The sequence below is a fragment of a genome, unplaced genomic scaffold, assembly GCF_019419815.1.
Source record: "Pyrus x bretschneideri cultivar Hongxiangsu unplaced genomic scaffold, Pyrus_bretschneideri_v1 Contig52, whole genome shotgun sequence".
In the NCBI taxonomy this organism is placed as follows: domain Eukaryota; kingdom Viridiplantae; phylum Streptophyta; class Magnoliopsida; order Rosales; family Rosaceae; genus Pyrus; species Pyrus x bretschneideri.
Genome location: NW_025999790.1, coordinates 1773423 through 1792519, shown reverse-complemented (window position 1 = coordinate 1792519; position 19097 = coordinate 1773423). Strand labels below are relative to the sequence as shown.

Below are 19097 nucleotides of genomic sequence, written 5' to 3'. Positions count from 1 at the left end.
TCTGAAAGTCCAAATTTTAGCTCACAGCCTAAAAATCTCAAATTTCAAGCTAAAAATCTAAAACTCAAAATGCAGTCTTGATCCATCCCGAAATACCACAAACATTTCGAAAATCTTGAAAATTGGGAATACATAAATTTTGGTTCGGGATTGATCTTCAAATTTGTGTCCCGAAAAAATTTGGTTTGGGAACCCATACGAACCACCCCTATAGATTTGTACAACATTTTGATCTCACATGTGAGAGACCACTAGCCTAACCAAGCAATGTATTTATAGGAATATGAATCCACAATGAGGAAAGAATGAACCTTATATGTTCTGACAAGTAAACTGTTTGACTAATGGTAGGACCAAAAAAACAAAAAAAAAAAAAAAGGGCTTATCAATGGCATGGCGTGAGATTAGTCATTCAAATATGTTAAAAAGGGTCTAAAACAAAAGATATATTTACATTAAGCCCCGTTTGGTATAGGTTTTTTACCAAAAGTTGTTTCATTTTAAAGTTTTTTTTTTTTTTTTTGGACAAATGTTGTTTCATTTCAAAGTTAATCAATAAAAAAATTGTTTGATAAAATTAAAATATCTTATTTTTAAGGAAATTTTAACGAAAAGCTCATAGTACTATTCACTTTAACGAAAAACCACATTTTTACACTAAAAAGTCAATCCTGGTACTATTTACTTTATCCTTTATTTTGTCATTATCGTTAAAACTCAAAGTTTTCAAGATTTTTTTATTAGTTTTCCTTATTTTTAAAGCAATGACCTCCAAATAACATCTATGAATTACTTTTACAAGCTGTTTTTATAAAAAGCAGGGAGTCTTCAATAACTATTTTTAATTCATGTAATACCCTCATTAATTTTTAAAAACGACAAAAGGACATTATTTATCATTCTACATAAATTTTTTCCTTAAAAAACAAAGTAATTGTCACCACCTATCACTAAAACCACTAACTTTACATTGCCACCGCCACCAATCGTCACTACCACTACCATCACCACCACATGCCACGACAATTCCCATTACCACAACTTTTATTATCATCACCGCCCCCGCCTTCACCACAACCACCACCACCACTACCACCATTATAACATTTGTGCATCAACCACCACACCCCACTATTCACATCACCACTATACCTTTACAATTATTCTTGTTATCACCACCACCACCGTCAGCCCCACAGCCACTACCATTACTACTGTCACTGCCATTGCAACCATAGTCATTACCACCACCTACGACTGCAACAACCAACCTTATATCATTGCCTTCATCAACACCAGCATCATTGTCATTGTTATCGCCAATAGCACTACAATCACCACCACTGCCGTTATCACCGCCCACACTACTATGTCCATTTTTGTCATTATTTATGATTATATCACTTTACATTATGACTCACCCCGACCAGAGTCGAGGCATGCTGGCCAACACTCAAAGGTGACATAACCAAAAAGGAAAGTGAAACATAAAAATATGGATAAATTTAAACTAAAGCTAACATTTATTAAATCTAAAGTAAAGATTGCGCAGTAGTGGGAAGAACCCATAAAACACAAGTGTTCAGAGTATAGATGACAGTACAACAAAAGTAGAGAAGTTGAAACTAGTTAAGGTACTTATTACACAACCGGAAATAATCTCCTACATTCATTTGTGGAAATGTCAGAACCGCCCGAAATCCCTCGTACGCCACAGAGAATTCAGCTAGCTAAGTTCTGGAGGGGCGAAAAACAGAAGGTAGTAGGCAAAAACAAAAGTTATAAAACACATTTATTTTCTGAACATACAAACCCCTCGCCATAAAACACGTATAGTTTCCAGAAAATCATACTGCATATAAGTATGAAATCAAGTGTAAATCAACACTAATTCCAAAAATACGTCAATCATAATATCTCAACTGTAGCATAAGTAAATCAAGTGTTCATCAATCTATGCTTACACACGAGTTCATGCAAAGGGATTTTGACATGAACAAGATTGGGTGTAATCATAATATACGCTTTTAATATTACAATCACATGAAGACTGGCGCTAGGCGCATCACATACGAGTTGGAGTTGCCTATTGCAACTTGTATGACAGGATTGGCACCTACAATGGATCCAAGGTGAACATGTTATGCGATGTGAACATACAAGTGAAGCCTGGCCCAGGCCCAGGCGAGTACTACACCGGTGCAAGCATGCATGATGAGCAAGTATAATGTATATGAACACGCCTTGACAATATATAAATCTCAACAATATAATGGCATTTTTAAAATTATATTAAACATGGCATGATAGGCATAAAATTAATCAAAACACTCTGAGTTGATATCACATGTCCCAAGAATGACACATGAACCAGCCAGAACTAGCATTTACAATTGATTCTCCCTTAGCTTCTTCAAAACCAGACATAAGTGTCTAGCATGGTCAGCCTCGCTCTTAAAATACACCAAAATGTCATCGATGAAGACAATTACGAACCTGTCAAGATACGGACGAAAAACCCTATTCATCAGGTCTATAAAAGCTACTGGAGCATTAGTTAACCCGAATGGCATCACAAGAAACTCATAATGACCATATCAAGTTCGGAAGGCTATTTTTGGAACATGATCACTTCTAATCTTTAGTTGATAATAACCAGAACTTAGATCAATTTTTGAGAAAACGCAAGCATCACGAAACTGATCAAAAAGATCATCGATTCAAGGCAACAGATAATGGTTTTTAATTATCACCCAATTCAGCTGTCTGTAATCGATACATAGCCTCAATGTTTCATCTTTCTTTCTAAAAAAACAAGACTGGAGCTCCCCAAGAGGAAGTGCTCGACTGAATAAACCCCTTATCAATAAGTTCTTGCAATTGATTTTTTAATTCCCTCAACTCCGCATGAGCCATACGATAAGGAGTTAGAGAAATAAGGTATGTACCTGGAATTAGGTCGATGGTGAACTCCATTTCACGATCCGATGGTAGGCCAGGTAAATCGTCAGAAAAAACATTAGGAAAATGTCTGACTACCCGAACATCTTCCACATGAGCAAGAGTCTCCTCAGTCATCATTACATGAGCTAAGTAGTGTTGACAACCCTTCCTCAACATCCATTTCGCCCTTATGGTAGAGATAACTCTGTGTTTCATACCACTATGTTCGCCGACAAAAGTTACAATAAGCATGCTTGGTCGATGGAAAGTAACAATTTTCTGGCTACAACAACATGGCATAATTGTAATCTAACCAATCCATGCCCAAGATAACATCGAAGTCAACGATGTCTAAGGGAACAAGATTAGCTGGCATTACTATGTCCTTGATAAGAACGGGACATCCTCGGTACTCCCAACTAACATAACAAATTTCACCTTTAGGCATCAAGAACTCCAAATCATAATCGAGGGGGAGTAGGGTGAGGTTGAGTCATTTGAGCAAACATATGGGAAATAACCGAATGAGTAGCACCCGAGTCAATTAAAATTCTAGCAAAGTGGCCAAGAACATTCAACGTACCCATGATCAAGTCGGGATTAGTCTGAGCATCAACAATGGTGATGTTGTTGATGTGACCCTACACTTGATGTCTGCCTCCACGACCTCTATTCGCCTAATTCTGATTGCCGCGTCCTTGATTACTTCGACCCTGATTGTTTTGATTAGTCTGCCTACCCAAGCTGCCACTGCTAGAAGTTACATTAAGAGTTTGGTACTGTCCTCTAGCATACCACTATGCTCCACCACCCTGGTATGGTGTATAACCCCCTGGTACTGCTGATAGCCACCCTGGCAATATGGAATATCAGGTGGGTACTGATACGCTCCTCCCGAATACTGGGTTATGTTGCCCTAGTAATGGAAAACACCACCATAACCTGTCTGCTGGTAAGTACCAGGTCCTAGAATCTATTATAAATGAACTATATGTAGTAGTGTAGAAGGCTGATTTTTCTGATTCTGAGGGCATTGATTAGATTTATGCCCTATCTAACCGCATGTGTAGCATCTACTACTTCTTCTCTTACATTCACCGCAGTGACAATTATTGCACCTGTGGAAAAATTGCGCATCAGAATTGTTGGGGTTCCTTTGATTCTAAAAACAGGAACTGTCAGTGGATTTTCCTGCCCCTTCGAGGTGTATTGGAACTTAAACCACCACTAGATGATTCATAACTATTACCGCTTCTCTTAAAATGCTGAGTCTTTGGAGAACCAAAGGATGACTGCCCCATGTTATTATTCTTCTAAGTATTACTATTATTCTCTTCATCATCACGGTTATTCTTAGAATCTTCAACACGAAGCAGAATCTCAAAGAATTCTTGGTAGGTGGAGCATGGAGTAAAAGCCGCCAAATAACGTAGTCATTTATGAGTCCTCTTCTTAAACTGACGAAGCATCTCTCTGGGATTCTCAGCGATAACTGGATTATATCAAGATAAATCAGTGAACCTTCAGTGATACTATATGGCTAACATTTTACCCTGCTTCAATTCTATGAATTCGTCTCTCTTTCGATCTTGGTATTCAGGAGGTGTGAATTTGGCCTCAAATAAGCGCCTGAAAACATCCCAGCTCATGGCATCCTAAGCAAACAACGGGCGTGACTCGTGAGCCTATCATGATTCCGTTCCCAGACGAAAGAACCAAGTCGCTATTTTGACCCATCGCTCGGCTAGAAGATTCCCTTGTCACTACATAATGCGAAAAGTCTTTTCAACATGGTCAATCCATTCCTCGAACTTCTCGGGTCCTTCATTGCCAAAGAAATTATTTATCTGAAGATGGGACATGGTTTCTAAGGTAGTCTTTTGGGGAGGATGAAATGTTGACTGAATAGCGCTGACAATAGTGTAACATCCCACGTCGACCAACAGAGAGGGGGTGATGTGCCTTATATGTACATGCTCACCTCCATATAGCACGAAGTCTTTTGGGGACTCACTGGCTTCGAATTCCGTGGGAACTTCAAAGTTAAGTGAGTTAGGGCTAGAGCAATCCCATGATGGGTGACCCACTGGGAAGTTGTTCGTGAGTTCCTAGAAATAAAACCGTTAAGGCATGACTCAAAACGGATAATATCATGCTACGGCGGAGCCGGTCTGGAATGTGACAAATAGCCTTACCGAGTTGCCCAAAATCAGGAAAGTTTGTCTCATAAGGGACAGGTGGCGCTCTACGACGTGGCATGATTTTGACATAAGAGATAAAAAATTATTAGGATCTATAACACATGCGGGGAATGCAGGACTACCAAACCTATGCTCTGACACCAAACTAACACACCCCGACCAGAGTCGAGGCATGCTAGTTGACACCCGAATGTGACGTAACCAAAATGGAAAGTAAAGCATAAAAATATGGATAAATTTAAACCAAAGCTATCATTTATTGAATCTAAAGTAGAGAGTGTGTAGTAGTGAGAAGAACCCATAAAACACAAGTGTTCAAAGCATAGATGATAGTATGGCATAAGTAGAGAAGTTGAAACTAGTTAGGGTACTTATTACACAATCAGAAATAATCTCCTACATTTATTTGTGGAAATGTCAGAACTGCCCGAAATCCCTCATATGCCATAGAAAATTCAGCTAACTAAGTCTTAGAGGTAGGGTGGGTTTGGCTCCGTTTGGCTCGGTTTTTTTTGCCAAAATCGAAAACCAAACCAAAATTACTGTTTGGGTCAGTAATACATCTTCCAAAGGAGTATAAATAAAATCAAAGTCCCATTTGAACATAATCGTCAAAATAAGCATTCCAAATTTCTAATAGAATCATCAAAGACAATGAAAATAAATATTCAATTCAAAGTCCAATTATAATCAAGTCTTCCAAAGTCCAAAGTTAAATAAATATCAAAGTTCAAATCTTTCAAATGTCCAAACTTAAAATACACATCAAAGTTCAAGTCTTCCACACCTAAAATAAACATTCCAAAGTTTAAGTCTTCCACACCTAAAATATCATTCATGAAGGCCTGGTAATTTAGAACTTCCCTTGATTTCGTAATGCACAGTACAACTACCTCAACACCTGCACCATAATGAATCAAAGCCTCAAAATTATTCACTTCAACCTTCTACATTGTTTTTTGAACGCAAACGCAAATAGTAGGATTTTATAGATAAGAGCCAAAAGTTTTACACATAAAGGCACACAAACCCTCAGGCACCCTTCTACATTGTAAATGCACCCTAGATAGCAGTTAAAAGCTTAAACGCCCACTATACCATTTTAACTTCATTACCAGATTCAAATGATAAAAATCACCAAAAGACCGCGTGGATGTGGACTTATCATAGTTCATGTAACAGGTGGACACAAAAGCTAATAGACGTAATCACCCAAGAAAAAGGTTTTAGAAAAGCACATTGGGACGAATAAACTACATCTTGTTTTCATGGTTTATAGATTAAAAGTTGCTTTCTAAAATCTAAACTGTATCAGTCCTCCATCCTAAGCAACCTCTCACTCTCATTCCTCCATGGCTCAGATCAGTCCATGTACTTTTCAGTCTCCAACTTAAACATATACACTTAAATATTATAGCACTACACATACATTCAAATTTTTCCCTTTTTTTTTTTTTTTCAGAATTTTGATTTTACTTTCAAATGAGCCTTGGCGCCGAGAGTAGTGCAACAATGGTCCAAACAATCACAGAGAGCAAACATTCAAACCAAACCTCTAAAACTGTATTAAACATGAGAGTGTGAATTTTAAACATTAAGAAATTGAAAGTGAAAGTGTGAGTGTGAGTGTTAAACATTGAGAGTGTGAGTGTTAAACATTAAGAAATTAAAAGTGAGAGTGTGAGTGTTAAACATTCCAACTATAATTCTCCATAGATTTTCAGATTTCTTAGATCGTGAATAAACCCTCCAAGTCACATTAAGAAATTGAAAGGCTTGACAAGCCCCAATTTTCACAACAAAGAATGAACACATATATCACTTTGTTAATCATGGATTTAACTTTTCCGCACATTTTGATCCCAACAGGTAATTAGCCATTCACAAACAAATAAACAAAAAAAAGATCAATTTTTTAAATATATTGGGTAATATTAACCAAAACTCAATACAATCATATACATAAAAAAGAATGAAAGAAAAACCCTAATTTTAACCAAATTGAATGAAGAAATGAATTGGGGGAACACATGGCTTTCAATCAAAGTTTTTAAACAAGAAATAATAGAGAATTTTTGATGCACCTGAGTCACTTTTGACTGACGTCGATTGCCGATGAGAGAAGTAATAACTCACCCTGTACTCTAACCTGTTTAAGACTCAGGCTTTAGAGGTTTGGTTTGAATGTAGAACATAAAACTAAACGTAAGAGTGTGAGTGAGACTAACCTTTTGTTGTGAGTGAGAATGGTCACCGTTGGGAATGAGAGATAGAATTTGAGAGAGTGATTGAGTTGAAGACCAAGAGAGATAGGAGGTTGCAGCGAACTGGGAGTGGGAAAATAGGAGAGACTGAGAGATGAGAAGGACCTAGGTTTAGGTTACACTCGGGGTAAAACGGTGGCGTTTTAGAATTAGGATCATTCATTAATAAAATAGCATAAAACGACGTCATTTTGAAGAACTTCTGTTCAGGTTCGATTTTCGAACCCCAGAAACCGAACCGAAACCGAACCAGACATATTCGATTTAGTTTGGTTTTTTCAGCCTCGGTCCGATTTTTTTCGATTTTCAGTTTTTCCAACCCACCCCTACTTGGAGTGGCGAAAAACAAAAGGTGAGTGGGCGAAAACAAAAGTTTATAAAACACATTTATTTTTTAAACATACTAACCCATTGCCGTAAAGCACGTATAGTTTCTAGAAAATCATACTACATATAAGTATGAAATCAAATGTAAATCAACAGTAATTTCAGAAATATGTCAATCATAATATCTCAATTGTAGCATAAGTAAATCAAGTGCTCATCAATCTATGCTAACACACGCGTTCATGCAAATGGAATCTGGCATGAACAAGATTGGGTGTAATCATAATATACGCTCTAGTACTACAATCACGTGAAGACTGGTTCTAGGCGCATCACATACGAGTTGAAGTTGCCTATTACAACTTGTACGACAGGACTGGCACCTACAATGGATCCAAGGTGAGCGTGAGGTGCGATGTGAACATACACGTGAAGCCTGGCCTTGGCTCGAGCAAGTACTACACTGGTGTAAGCATGCATGATGAGCAAGTATAATGTATATAAACATGCCATGACAAAATATAAATCTCAACAATATAATGGCATTTTTAAAATTAAATAAAACATGGCATGATAGGCGTAAAATTAATCAAAACACTTGTGGAAACTATAAAAATTTATATATTATATATATAAACAAATGCCCACTCATTGATATGTTGTCGAATCGTAGCCTCCTAGCCTTACTTGTCTGTGTACCTCCTCAGGGTAATTTTCTCCTATATGACAAATAACTATACTAATTAATTAATTAGGACATACACTAAAAGGCTATGAAAATCCCCCATAGTTTGCTCAAATGAAGGGTTTAAATGTACAAAAACATTACACACGACGTCACGGACTTGTACACGACAACCACTCACCGCCACGAGGCCGGATGCGCCTACAAGCAGTTGCCAGATTCCCAGGAATATATCGTCAGATTTGACAGAATATTCCATTAACTTTAATGGAATATTCTCCTTCTTCTTTGGTTGTCCGCCGCCGTCTGTTCGCCGTTTCTGGAAAAACGTACCTGGATTTCTAGAAATTTTTTAAAACTTCGTATCTTCTTCATTTCTTAACCATTTTTTATGTACATTATATGGAAATGAAGCTTATGAAGAGTAAAACAAGTCTATACATTTTGGAAGTCCAAAAAGTGGACGGAAATGGACTGAAATTAGCTTAAAGCTCCTGGACCTATTTTCAACTCCTTGAAACTATGTGTTTCAACGTTGGCTTAGCTTCAAGCTTGAACTAGAGACCTCAAGGAGTTGTGTGGATGCTTCCAAATCTTCCAAATCTTGTAACATGAATGGGAAGTCGTCAGAGAACTCACACCTGAGTTGGAGCTCCGAGTTGCTTTGAGTTGGAAGCTTAAAACATCACCATTTTAGGATTGGTTTGTACTGATGGGCTTGTGGGGATGAGAGAAGTATGATGGTGGTGGTTTGAAGTTCAATCTGTGAGGTTTGATGATGATGTATGGTTGTTGCAGAGAGGGGAGACACACTGTGAAAGAGGAAAGAAGGAGAATATGAGAGAATGAGAGAAAGGTTTTCTAATTAGACAAAAGATAGAGAGAGAGAGAGAGAGAGAAAAAAAAAAGCTGTCTGATTGGGTGAGAGAAATGAGGAAAGTGACTGATTGATGGTGAGATAGGGTCATGGGATCCGTTTTTAAAGGGAGAAAGTGATAAGATTTTTGTATAATTCAAGGTACACGAAATCTGTCTCCTTATCAAAAACAGTATTTCTACCACTAAATTATTAGCACACACGTGCACAATTCTACCCGTTGTTAACGCACTTTAACTAAATGTAACTTATTCGTTACAAATCTGATTCGTGCCTAACTCGCGCTCATGCATTTGTAACAAGTACTATTTAGTTACGATCACGAGAAAATAAATTAAAAGCCGAATAACTACGTCCACGTCAGGTTCCCTTTGCCAATAAGGGCATAAACGTCATTTTACATACTCGGTAAGAAATTTACATGGAAAATTAGGGACAGGCCGTCACACATTCAATTTACCAAATGCTTTTATGCAACTTTTCATACTCACAACACTTTTAAAAATACAATTTATCAAACGCTCAACTGCTTTATGTTACAACTGATTATTCTTAAAGCACATCAAGTAGTTTTTTTTTTTTTTTTCCTAAAGAAGAACAACAATCTCAAACTAGCCATAAGAGGTGAAGAAGTAAATTGTTATTGGATTCACCTAAAATCTCTCACCTCACACGTGAAAAGAATATCACTAGACTATAGTACTAATTGATAATCTATATTTAAAATCATTAAAAAAAGAATTTCATAGTTTATTTTCTTCGATTGTTTTATTTATTGTGTACGAGATGAGGATCTCCTAAGTAGATTTTTCTTTTTCAATATGGGATTCTAATTAGTGGAGCATAAAAATTTGAGTAAAGTGAGATAGAAGAGAAGAATTTTGGAAAAGGAAACGTAAATAAAGGGATAAATCCGCTTCCGTTTTGTACAATTAGTCTAAAAAGTAAAAAGAGTTCACATGTAAGATTCAACCCTTCATAAAAGCAAACCAAAAATGTAACGTAAGTTATGCACAGATGTACCAAATCCCGGATCCTAAATGCAAAGTGTCCTCAAATGGCTTCCTCAAAATCCTTATATAAACCACGCAACTCACCCCCACCCTCCCATAACATACACATCCAACACAGAAGGAACAACAAACAGGAACACAAAAGAAAGAGAAATGGAAATGCTCAATTTTCGCTTTGCAGGTTTGGCCGTCCTTTTCATCACCGGAGTTGTATTCTGTGGTGAAATTGGCGGGGTTGTTGGGCAGTTATGCGGAGCTGACATTGGTGGACTTGTAACACAATGCGCAGCCTATGTGCAAAAGGGCACGCCCATGACAGATCCATCTGAGGCATGCTGCGAGTTGATTAGGCAAGTGGACATTCCATGCGCATGTAAACACGTGACCAAGAAGGTGGAACAGATGGTTGACATGAATAAGGTTGTTCATGTCGTTTCCTACTGCGGTAAACCTGTTCCTAAGGGAATGAAGTGTGGAAGTGAGAACCCTAACCTAGCTCTCTCTCTCTCTCTCTCTCTCTCTCTCTCTCTCTCTCTTATTCAATTAATTTATAATCTCAATAATATATACCCACACATATAATATATAAATTATTTGTTGTAGGAGACCTTATAAGTGGTTGGACTTAACACAAAACAGAGGAATTAAACGATAATATTAATACATACATATATATATATATGTTTTTCTGCAGAATTTGGTATATTGGAGATCATTGTTCTAACAAAGTTTACATATGTACTGCAGGTTATACAGTTCCTCCTGTTAGTGGTTGAAGCGTTAGATATGTGCTTGTGGTTGTAGACAAAGTGGCATCCAATGGAAGAACTAAAAAAGACTAAGTCATATGATGTAATGATATATTTGGAACAATTAATATGTACTTTATCGTTGATGTGAACTTATTCGAAGGGTCCAATATAAGGTAAATTTTTCTTTATTTTAATTTTATTTTGTTATGAATTGTTAGATTAGGGACTCTTTAGCAACTTCATACTACGGTGTAATGATATTTCTCTTTATTTGTAAGTGAGAGGTCTTATGTTCGATTCTCGCCAAAAACTGAATTTGAATCACATTATTGCTAAGTCATTGTGAGAGTTAACCCACCACCTCCTCCTTTAAAAAAAAAAAAATTATGAACTAATTAGGAACAACTTCATATTTAGTTATTAATCTTTGTTTGTACTGGTAACTCCTCATTTTGTAAGTGCAATTCAAGGAATTAAGAAATTTGATTAAACAACAAACATCAACCACAGGGTGTCATCAATTATACGGAGAACTTGTTTGGGTCTTAAATTCACATTACGCCAAATTGAAGTCAGCCCAAAAAGGTAGCTCCAAACCTCGGCTCAATAGAGAATTTCTTGATCTAGTAGCGAGATGTTGATGCCTTGGCCAAGAAACTTGAGGCTAACTGGATAAAGAATGAATCAGTTGCACGTTTAGGTTCAGAGTTCTAGTTGAAGAGGGCGAGATTTTACGACGATAGAGTTTCAGCCGAGAATAATTCTAAGCACATTTAGAGAATATGCCAATGAATCAAAATATTATCAGAATTTTGCAACTCGGCAGACTTAGGTATCAAGGAAATTTGTTCATATAAATACATGAGGAATTGAAACATTGAAAAGACTTTCAACTCAACGCTCTACCTGAAACCCTTCTTAGACCCCTAAGAAATAACCTCTTCATCAACTTGGTGACATATTCAGTGTGGATTAACATCACTGGGTTGACAAATTGATGACATATTCAGTGTGATAAACATCATTGGAGCTATAGAATCAGTCAATCTAGGAGTATCTTCAATTTGGATTAACATCACTATTATATTCCTAGTTCGATTGGTTATCTACCCAACTCTCAGTTGACGAGGAGTCTTTGATTCTTTCGTCGAAAGATGTCACTTTGTTAGCTTCCCTAACGAAATAAGGTGTTCTATGATTGGTTACTCATAGGCAATTTTTAGGGCTCAACATTCAGACGATCAAACCACTTTCACTGTAAACATGCTCATTTCCTTTGAGTATCTTTGTCCTTACAACTTGATTCCTGTTCAACACACATATATTTTCACAAATATAGTTGAGCAGGTGAAGGCGGTGAAGAAGATTGAATTTCGTAGCATAAGGCATAATCTTGTTTCAAGTTTTGGAACCCAAGGTTGAGAATGTTCCTTCCTCGGCCAAAGTTGCATCAATAAGAGGATAACTTTGCATGGACTTATAAGTAAATTAAACTATTTCTTATATTACAAATTGATTTTATAATAGAATCTCAATTTCTTTTTCTCCCTCTTTTACTTGTTTGTTCTTTCTCAAATATCAGTAATTTAAACTCATATATATATGGAATCGAATAGTTGATTTGAATCATTTTAAGTACAAAATCCAATAGTTGATTTTTTAAGATTGGGTTATCAATTGTGTGGCGAATGAGGATCTCTTAAAGTGGATTTTTTCCCTATCAAAATCCAGGTCCCAAAATCCTTATCAACCATACTCACCCCCACACCCAACCACAGAGAGAGAGGAGAGAGAGAGACAGAGACAGAGAGTAGACCTAGAGATGGAAATGCTTAAACTTCGTAATTTCGTGGTTTTGGCCGTCGTTGCGCTGATCGGAGTTGTACTCTCTGGCGAAATAAAGTTGGTTGTTGGGCAGGAATCATGTGAAGGTGACCTTGTGGACATTATAACACAATGCGCAGCTTATGTGCAAAAGGGTTCGCCCACGATAGATCCATCTCAAGGATGCTGCGATGTGATAAAGAAGGTGGACATTCACTGTGCTTGCAACCACGTCACCAAAGAGGTGTAGGTGGTGGTTGACATGAACAAGGTGCTTCATGTCGTTTCCTACTGCGGTATAACTTTTCCTAAGGGAACCAAATGTGGAAGTAGGAACCCGAACCTAGAAAATTTAATTACCACTTACCTAAAAGCTACTTGGTTTCTCATTTCTTTTAAAGAAAAATTTCTAGTGACGAGAATTTAATTAAACTTTAAGAGCATCTTCAAAGGAGATGTCAAAATTGTCACATAGGCATACAACAGTTAAAAATAGCAATAAGCTCTCTCCAAACGAGCCTTCAGTTTTTTAGGTGGCGCTGAGTCATTTGAAGGCAAAGCCTTTTGCTGTCAAATTTATTAAATGATATTTTAATAAATTAATATAATATATAATAAATGTTGTTATATTTTTGAAATATTTGATTGTTTGCTTTAATCATTGAACTCTACAAAAAGATAAAAAATTTATTAAATAACATTATTATTTGACATATCAGGTGGACAATGACGGGGTTTGAACCCATGCTATCATGCAAATGCTCAACACATTTCCGTCACTATGGTAAAAGGCCGCCAACATTTCTAATTTAAAGAGACTAGTGTTTTAGTGTAAATATAGCGCCTCCAATTAAAAAAGAGTAATAGTTAGTGCAAATGTAGCATCGCCAACGAAAATTAGTGTTAATGTACTGCTGCCAAAGCCTTCAACCTAAACAGAGAGTAATCTTTTAGTGCAAATATAGAGCAGCAAATTCAAAACAGTAATGTTTCACTGGTAATGAAGCTCTGCCAATTCAAAGGAGGTCAGTCATAGGATGAAAAGTTCAAAATTTTAAGCTTTATATCCTATTATCCTTCACCAAATAGGATGAAAAGGAGGAGGCCCAAGACTTGTTTCTTGCTGGCCTTGATCTTGGGCCGGCCCATACATTGCAACAAACTTTGGGTCCAGCACACCAAAACTTTTCGTGTCATCTTGTTTGTTGGAATATTTCATTTTCAGAAATTAACATAATTATTTCACTTGTTTCGGTGATCAATCCAAACATAAATAAATAAACATTGGTTTGTTGAGAGTACCTAATCATAAGACGCCTCCCAATACATGAATTGAATAAATCAAATAAAAATTACAGACAAAATTAAATATGAAGTGTGTAAGAGGAGAAAAAAGATGTGTATTTAGCAATATTTTACCTGAAAACAATGGGTTCGAAGATGCCAGTTTCAAGTTTCTTAGTCATGCATGTTTGACCTTATCTTAGATGTCCCAAACTTAACTTAGTATAAACTAGGACTTCAATGAGCTTCAATTTGCATGCCTTGTTGGAAATTAAATCAACAATTAGCAAGCCACTTTCTTTCTCCTTTTAATAGGAAGTTTGTGGTCTGATTCTTTTAAATGGCGAGTTCAATACTAAATTATAGCTCGTTTATTGTGTGACTTTCAGATCAACAATTTTAACTCAAAGTAGACTAACATTCACTCTTTTTTTTTAAACAAATGATATTATCTACACTAAAAGGGTGTGGGAGTAAGCTAAACCTCACAATGAGCTAGCAATAATGTGGTTCAAATTTGCAATTGGCTAAAATCAAACCTAAAACCTCTCACTCACTAAATGACTGACTGACATTTACTTTAGAAGGACAGAGAAGCAAACAACAAATACTCTCCCCAGCAATCTGTTGGTCACTTGCATTTGCTTATAAGGAATATATCTATGTTCAAGGAATGTTATGTTATATATATATATATATATATATATATATATATATATATGTATGTATATTATATTCATTTAACAATGTTACCATGTCATTCTATTTATGTCACATTAGTTAGTATGTCAAGTGTAAATGTAAACCTCAATATTCAGAAACTACTATACATGTTAGATGTATAGTTATTATTATTCTTTGCTTTGTTTGCACCTTAATACATGTTACATGTTAGGTTCAATGATCCTTCTTCTATTTCTTAATACTGTGTATGTTAAGAGTGTCTAAGTTTATGAATAGTTTATGAATACTAATTGAACCTTGTTGATGTATAAAATCGAATCGATCATATTTGAACTTAGATTCGTCTATAAAATCATACAAATATAAACTATACAAGATATATCGTAATTCATCCAAATTAGAACTAGTTCACATTGGTGTAAATCCGATTTCATCATGTAAATAACCTTAAACAAAACAACCATCCCGACATAATCATGAGACTACTTCTGTTTGGTCATATTATTATATACACTTTTGGCCTCTGTCTCCTTTCTTTGATGTTTTTTAGTCCCATGTCTTCCTGGTGACTTCTCCCCCAATTTCTTGGGAAACACGTTGTTCCATGCGGAAAATTTTGACGTTAATTAAGCTCTCAGAGAGAGAGGAGATGACATTGACATGTTCATGTTATTATAACTCAAAAGGTAAGAGCTCGAACCGACCATTTTCCTGAAATGCGTTTAATATTTGGCGAAGAAAAGGTAGTAATATTTTGGGAATATTGGGGTCAATAATCAGAGCTGGTGGTCGAATATATTAAAGCTAAAGGGTAGTAAAGCTTTGCAATATTTAACTAAATATACTTGGACCAAAAGCTTTAGGTTGAAATGCATGCTTCTAACTACCCTCTAATCTTTCTTTGTCTTTTTCTTTTGTGTATTTTCCACTTAGTCGGAGAAGAAACAATTAAGTTAAGTTGTTAATTGGCGTATGAATTCATGTGATTCATGTGAATTGGGTGCTTAGAGCTTAACCAAAGCACTTTATATATGGTGGAAACAAAGCTATCAATTTTCTAAATTTAACGCGTAATGAGTCATATGTCTTTTTTTTTTTTTTTTTAAAAACGATTACTATTATGGAGAAGAGAGAGGAGAGGAAGAAGAGTTTGCAGCTATTACAATAATTTAAGAGATGAGAAGTTTCGAATCCGAAATGCATGGATAGAACCCTAATACCCTATTCACTAGAATGTTGAATCACATGCAAACATTGGAGGATACAGGTCCAACGTTGTCTTATATTTGACCATGGTCCAACTAATTAGGCAGTTGAGGTACATTACTACTCAAATATAAAGCTCCAAAACTGTGATTTATGTTCATAAAAGAAGCCTGATTAGAATTTTGGCACTCAGTATTTTAGCTTCTCATATTCTAAATTGAATATTTTTGTAATTTTTATTCCTGTAAAGTACGTTATAGTGTCAGAAGGTAAAAACAAAAAATAGTTATAGAGTTGCTTTGATTGTCTAAATGGTAGAACATTAAAACATACAAGGATTTTATAGCTCAAATGAGCATTTCTTCTTTATATCAAAGGATTTTAAATTCTCGCTCTTCAATATTGCTTGTAAAAAGAAAAGTAAAACATTTCTAAATAAAAGGAGCATATTCCAGTTAGCTCCTTTTGTAAGAAAATAATGAATCTAGGGAATGTTATTGCACTTCACACGATCCTTAAACCAAAAGGAAACAAGTATCCCATTCCCACGAGCAGCCATGACAAATCTTCTCTTTCTTTTTTCCTCTCTAGGTTGTTTCTTGCATCATACGGCATGAGAAAATATTTTCCTTTCTTTTTATCCTTAGCTTAGGGTTAGGCACACATTGTCTTAGAATATGCTATGATTGTTCAACGGACAACCCTCTAAACGGAATAAAATAAATAATTAAATAAATAACCAAATAAAAGCTCTAAAACTCAAAGAAATTTTTAATGTGTCGGAAACACGGATTGGTACACGAAGTGTTATAACACAAATGGTTAAAAAAATTATTTTCAAATTCTAACTAATTTTATTATTATACTTATTGTATTAGACTGTATTATCGACACACTGAAAAATTTCACCAATAAATCAGTCTCTTTTTTAATTTTTCGACCAAAATAACTCTATTGACAACTAAAAAACGAAGGGGCATGTTGTGCGTTTGAGTTAAAATTATTTTTCTTCCCTGCATGTCAAAGTAGCCGTTGCACCACCTCCTTCTCACCCCATTTAAACATATATATCCCTGATTTTTCCACTAAGAATCCGTGTCTCCTAATCCGCTCTTTCTCTCCCCATTTGAATATATATGTCCCTGATTTTTCCACTAAGAATCCGTGTCTCCTAATCCGCTCCTCTCTCTCTCTCTCTCTCTCTCTCTCTCTCTCTTGAGCACCAGCTCTCTCTATCTGACCATGTTTCATCCAATGAATTCCACTCTGTTAGAAAACAAGCGTCTCTCAACAAGTCCCTTGCTCTCTGCCTCAGCAGCAAGCACCACCAGAAGCAGTAGCACGACCTGCGAGACTGATGAAAGCCCGCCGGATTCAGGCCCCTTTTCACTTCAAGATCACGTCAAGTATCAATTTCCCTGCATACCCTTATTGGGGTCCTTCTCTTATCGATCGTTGGCGGTGCTCACCGGACACGTAGGTTCGGTTTCGTGTCTAGCCTTGTGTGGTGAATTCATCCTCAGCGCCTCGCAAGGCAAAGACATCATAGTTTGGCAACAGCCGGATTTTAGTCCGTTCATGAAATTCGGACAAGGCGATGGAAGCGTCAAGGCGGTTGTTGCTGTCGGAAACAAGGTGTTTACAGCGCACCAGGACAGCAAGATCAGGGTTTGGAAGGTTTCGCGGAGGTCGGAGAATGTGTTTAGGCTTGTCGACACGCTTCCCACAACAAAAGACTATTTGGGAAAGTTCATGAAGCAAAGTAATTATGTCCAAACTCGAAGACATCACAAGCGGTTGTGGATCGAACATGCAGATAGTATATCGTGTTTGGCTTTCCATAACGAGTTGATTTACTCTGGATCATGGGACAAGACGCTCAAGGTGTGGAGGATTTCGGATTTGAAGTGCGTAGAGTCGATTAAGGCTCACGACGATGCAATCAACGGGTTGGTGGCAAGTAAAGGGATTGTGTATTCGGCTTCTGCAGATGGGAAAATCAAGGCTTGGGGAAAAGAGGGGAAGAAGAGCACACACTGTTTGAAGGGTATTTTGCAGGGGCATAATGATGCTTCGCTTAACTCCGTGATCGTTTCTGAGGATGGGAGATGGGTTTATGGAGGTGGCTCGGACGGGTTTGTGATGGGATGGGAAGCGAGTAGTAGTAGCATTTCAAATGGTGGTGATGTTCAAAACCAACTTGAGGTGAGTTGGAAGCTGGTTTGCGAAACAAAAGCGCATCGAATGGCGGTTTTGTCAATGTGTTTGATGGGGGAGATGTTGTGCAGCGGCTCGGCGGATAAGAGCATAGGCATATGGAAGATGGAGGCTTTTGGTAAGCTTTGTAAATTTGGGGTGATTAGCGGCCATGAAGGGCCAGTGAAGTGCTTGCAGGCAGCAACATATAATGTCGGCGGTGGATTCATGTTGTATAGTGGAGGACTTGATAAGAGCTTGAGAGTTTGGTGGGTTGCAAAACCCTCTAAAACCAGAGAGGAAGATACCAATTCAGCAAAAAGTTCAGAGGAATTTCCCATTGTTTTGTGACAAGATAGAGGGACTTGTTCATAGTTTCAGAAAGATTAAAGAGTTTACCGAGCTAGAGAGGGCAAATTTTAAGCCTCAAATATTTTGGAGTTTGGTTTTGGGCTTGTGTTTTTGTTGTAACATATTTTACTTGTACATTTTTTTTTTTTAACTTTGTTTCAGAGATTTGTGTGTAAAGTTCTAGGGATAAATTTCCAATCAATTGTAATTAGGATTTTTATGGTTCAACAAGTTTTGAAGTCAATGATACTCTTTCTAGTTACATATGTGATCATTTGTGTTGCAATTTTTAAGTAGCTACTAAAGAACTACTATCAATAGTTCAATAGATATTTGTCACGTATTCAAAAGTGTGTTGCTCGTCTGTTGAAGGAGATAAACTCTCTTACAACTGAGACATAGTCTTAACGGCATGAACCGTTCAATAAATATTTTCCGCGCAGTCAAGAAGTTTTACTACTTGTCCAATACATACTTGCCACATAATTTC

General features: G+C 36.7%; 3 protein-coding genes across 3 annotated transcripts; 2 read left to right on the top strand and 1 right to left on the bottom strand.

Annotated features, from left to right (window-relative positions):
- Positions 1–1135: 1135 nt before the first annotated feature.
- On the bottom strand, positions 1136–3078 carry LOC125470736 (nacrein-like protein C1). Its single transcript, XM_048570222.1, has 3 exons — positions 2949–3078; positions 2074–2116; positions 1136–1364 (listed from the first exon to the last, which is right to left on the bottom strand). The coding sequence occupies exons 1-3, from the start codon at positions 3076–3078 to the stop codon at positions 1136–1138; spliced, it is 402 nt and encodes a 133-aa protein (XP_048426179.1).
- A 7340-nt stretch (positions 3079–10418) lies between these two features.
- Positions 10419–11216, top strand: LOC103945624. Its single transcript, XM_009356217.3, has 2 exons — positions 10419–10788; positions 11058–11216. The coding sequence occupies exons 1-2, from the start codon at positions 10464–10466 to the stop codon at positions 11084–11086; spliced, it is 354 nt and encodes a 117-aa protein (XP_009354492.2). The 5' UTR covers positions 10419–10463; the 3' UTR covers positions 11087–11216.
- Positions 11217–17245: 6029 nt separating this feature from the next.
- On the top strand, positions 17246–18805 carry LOC103945621 (protein JINGUBANG). The gene has a single exon (XM_009356216.3). It carries the CDS (start codon positions 17303–17305, stop codon positions 18605–18607), a length of 1305 nt encoding a protein of 434 aa, XP_009354491.3. The 5' UTR covers positions 17246–17302; the 3' UTR covers positions 18608–18805.
- Positions 18806–19097: the final 292 nt, after the last annotated feature.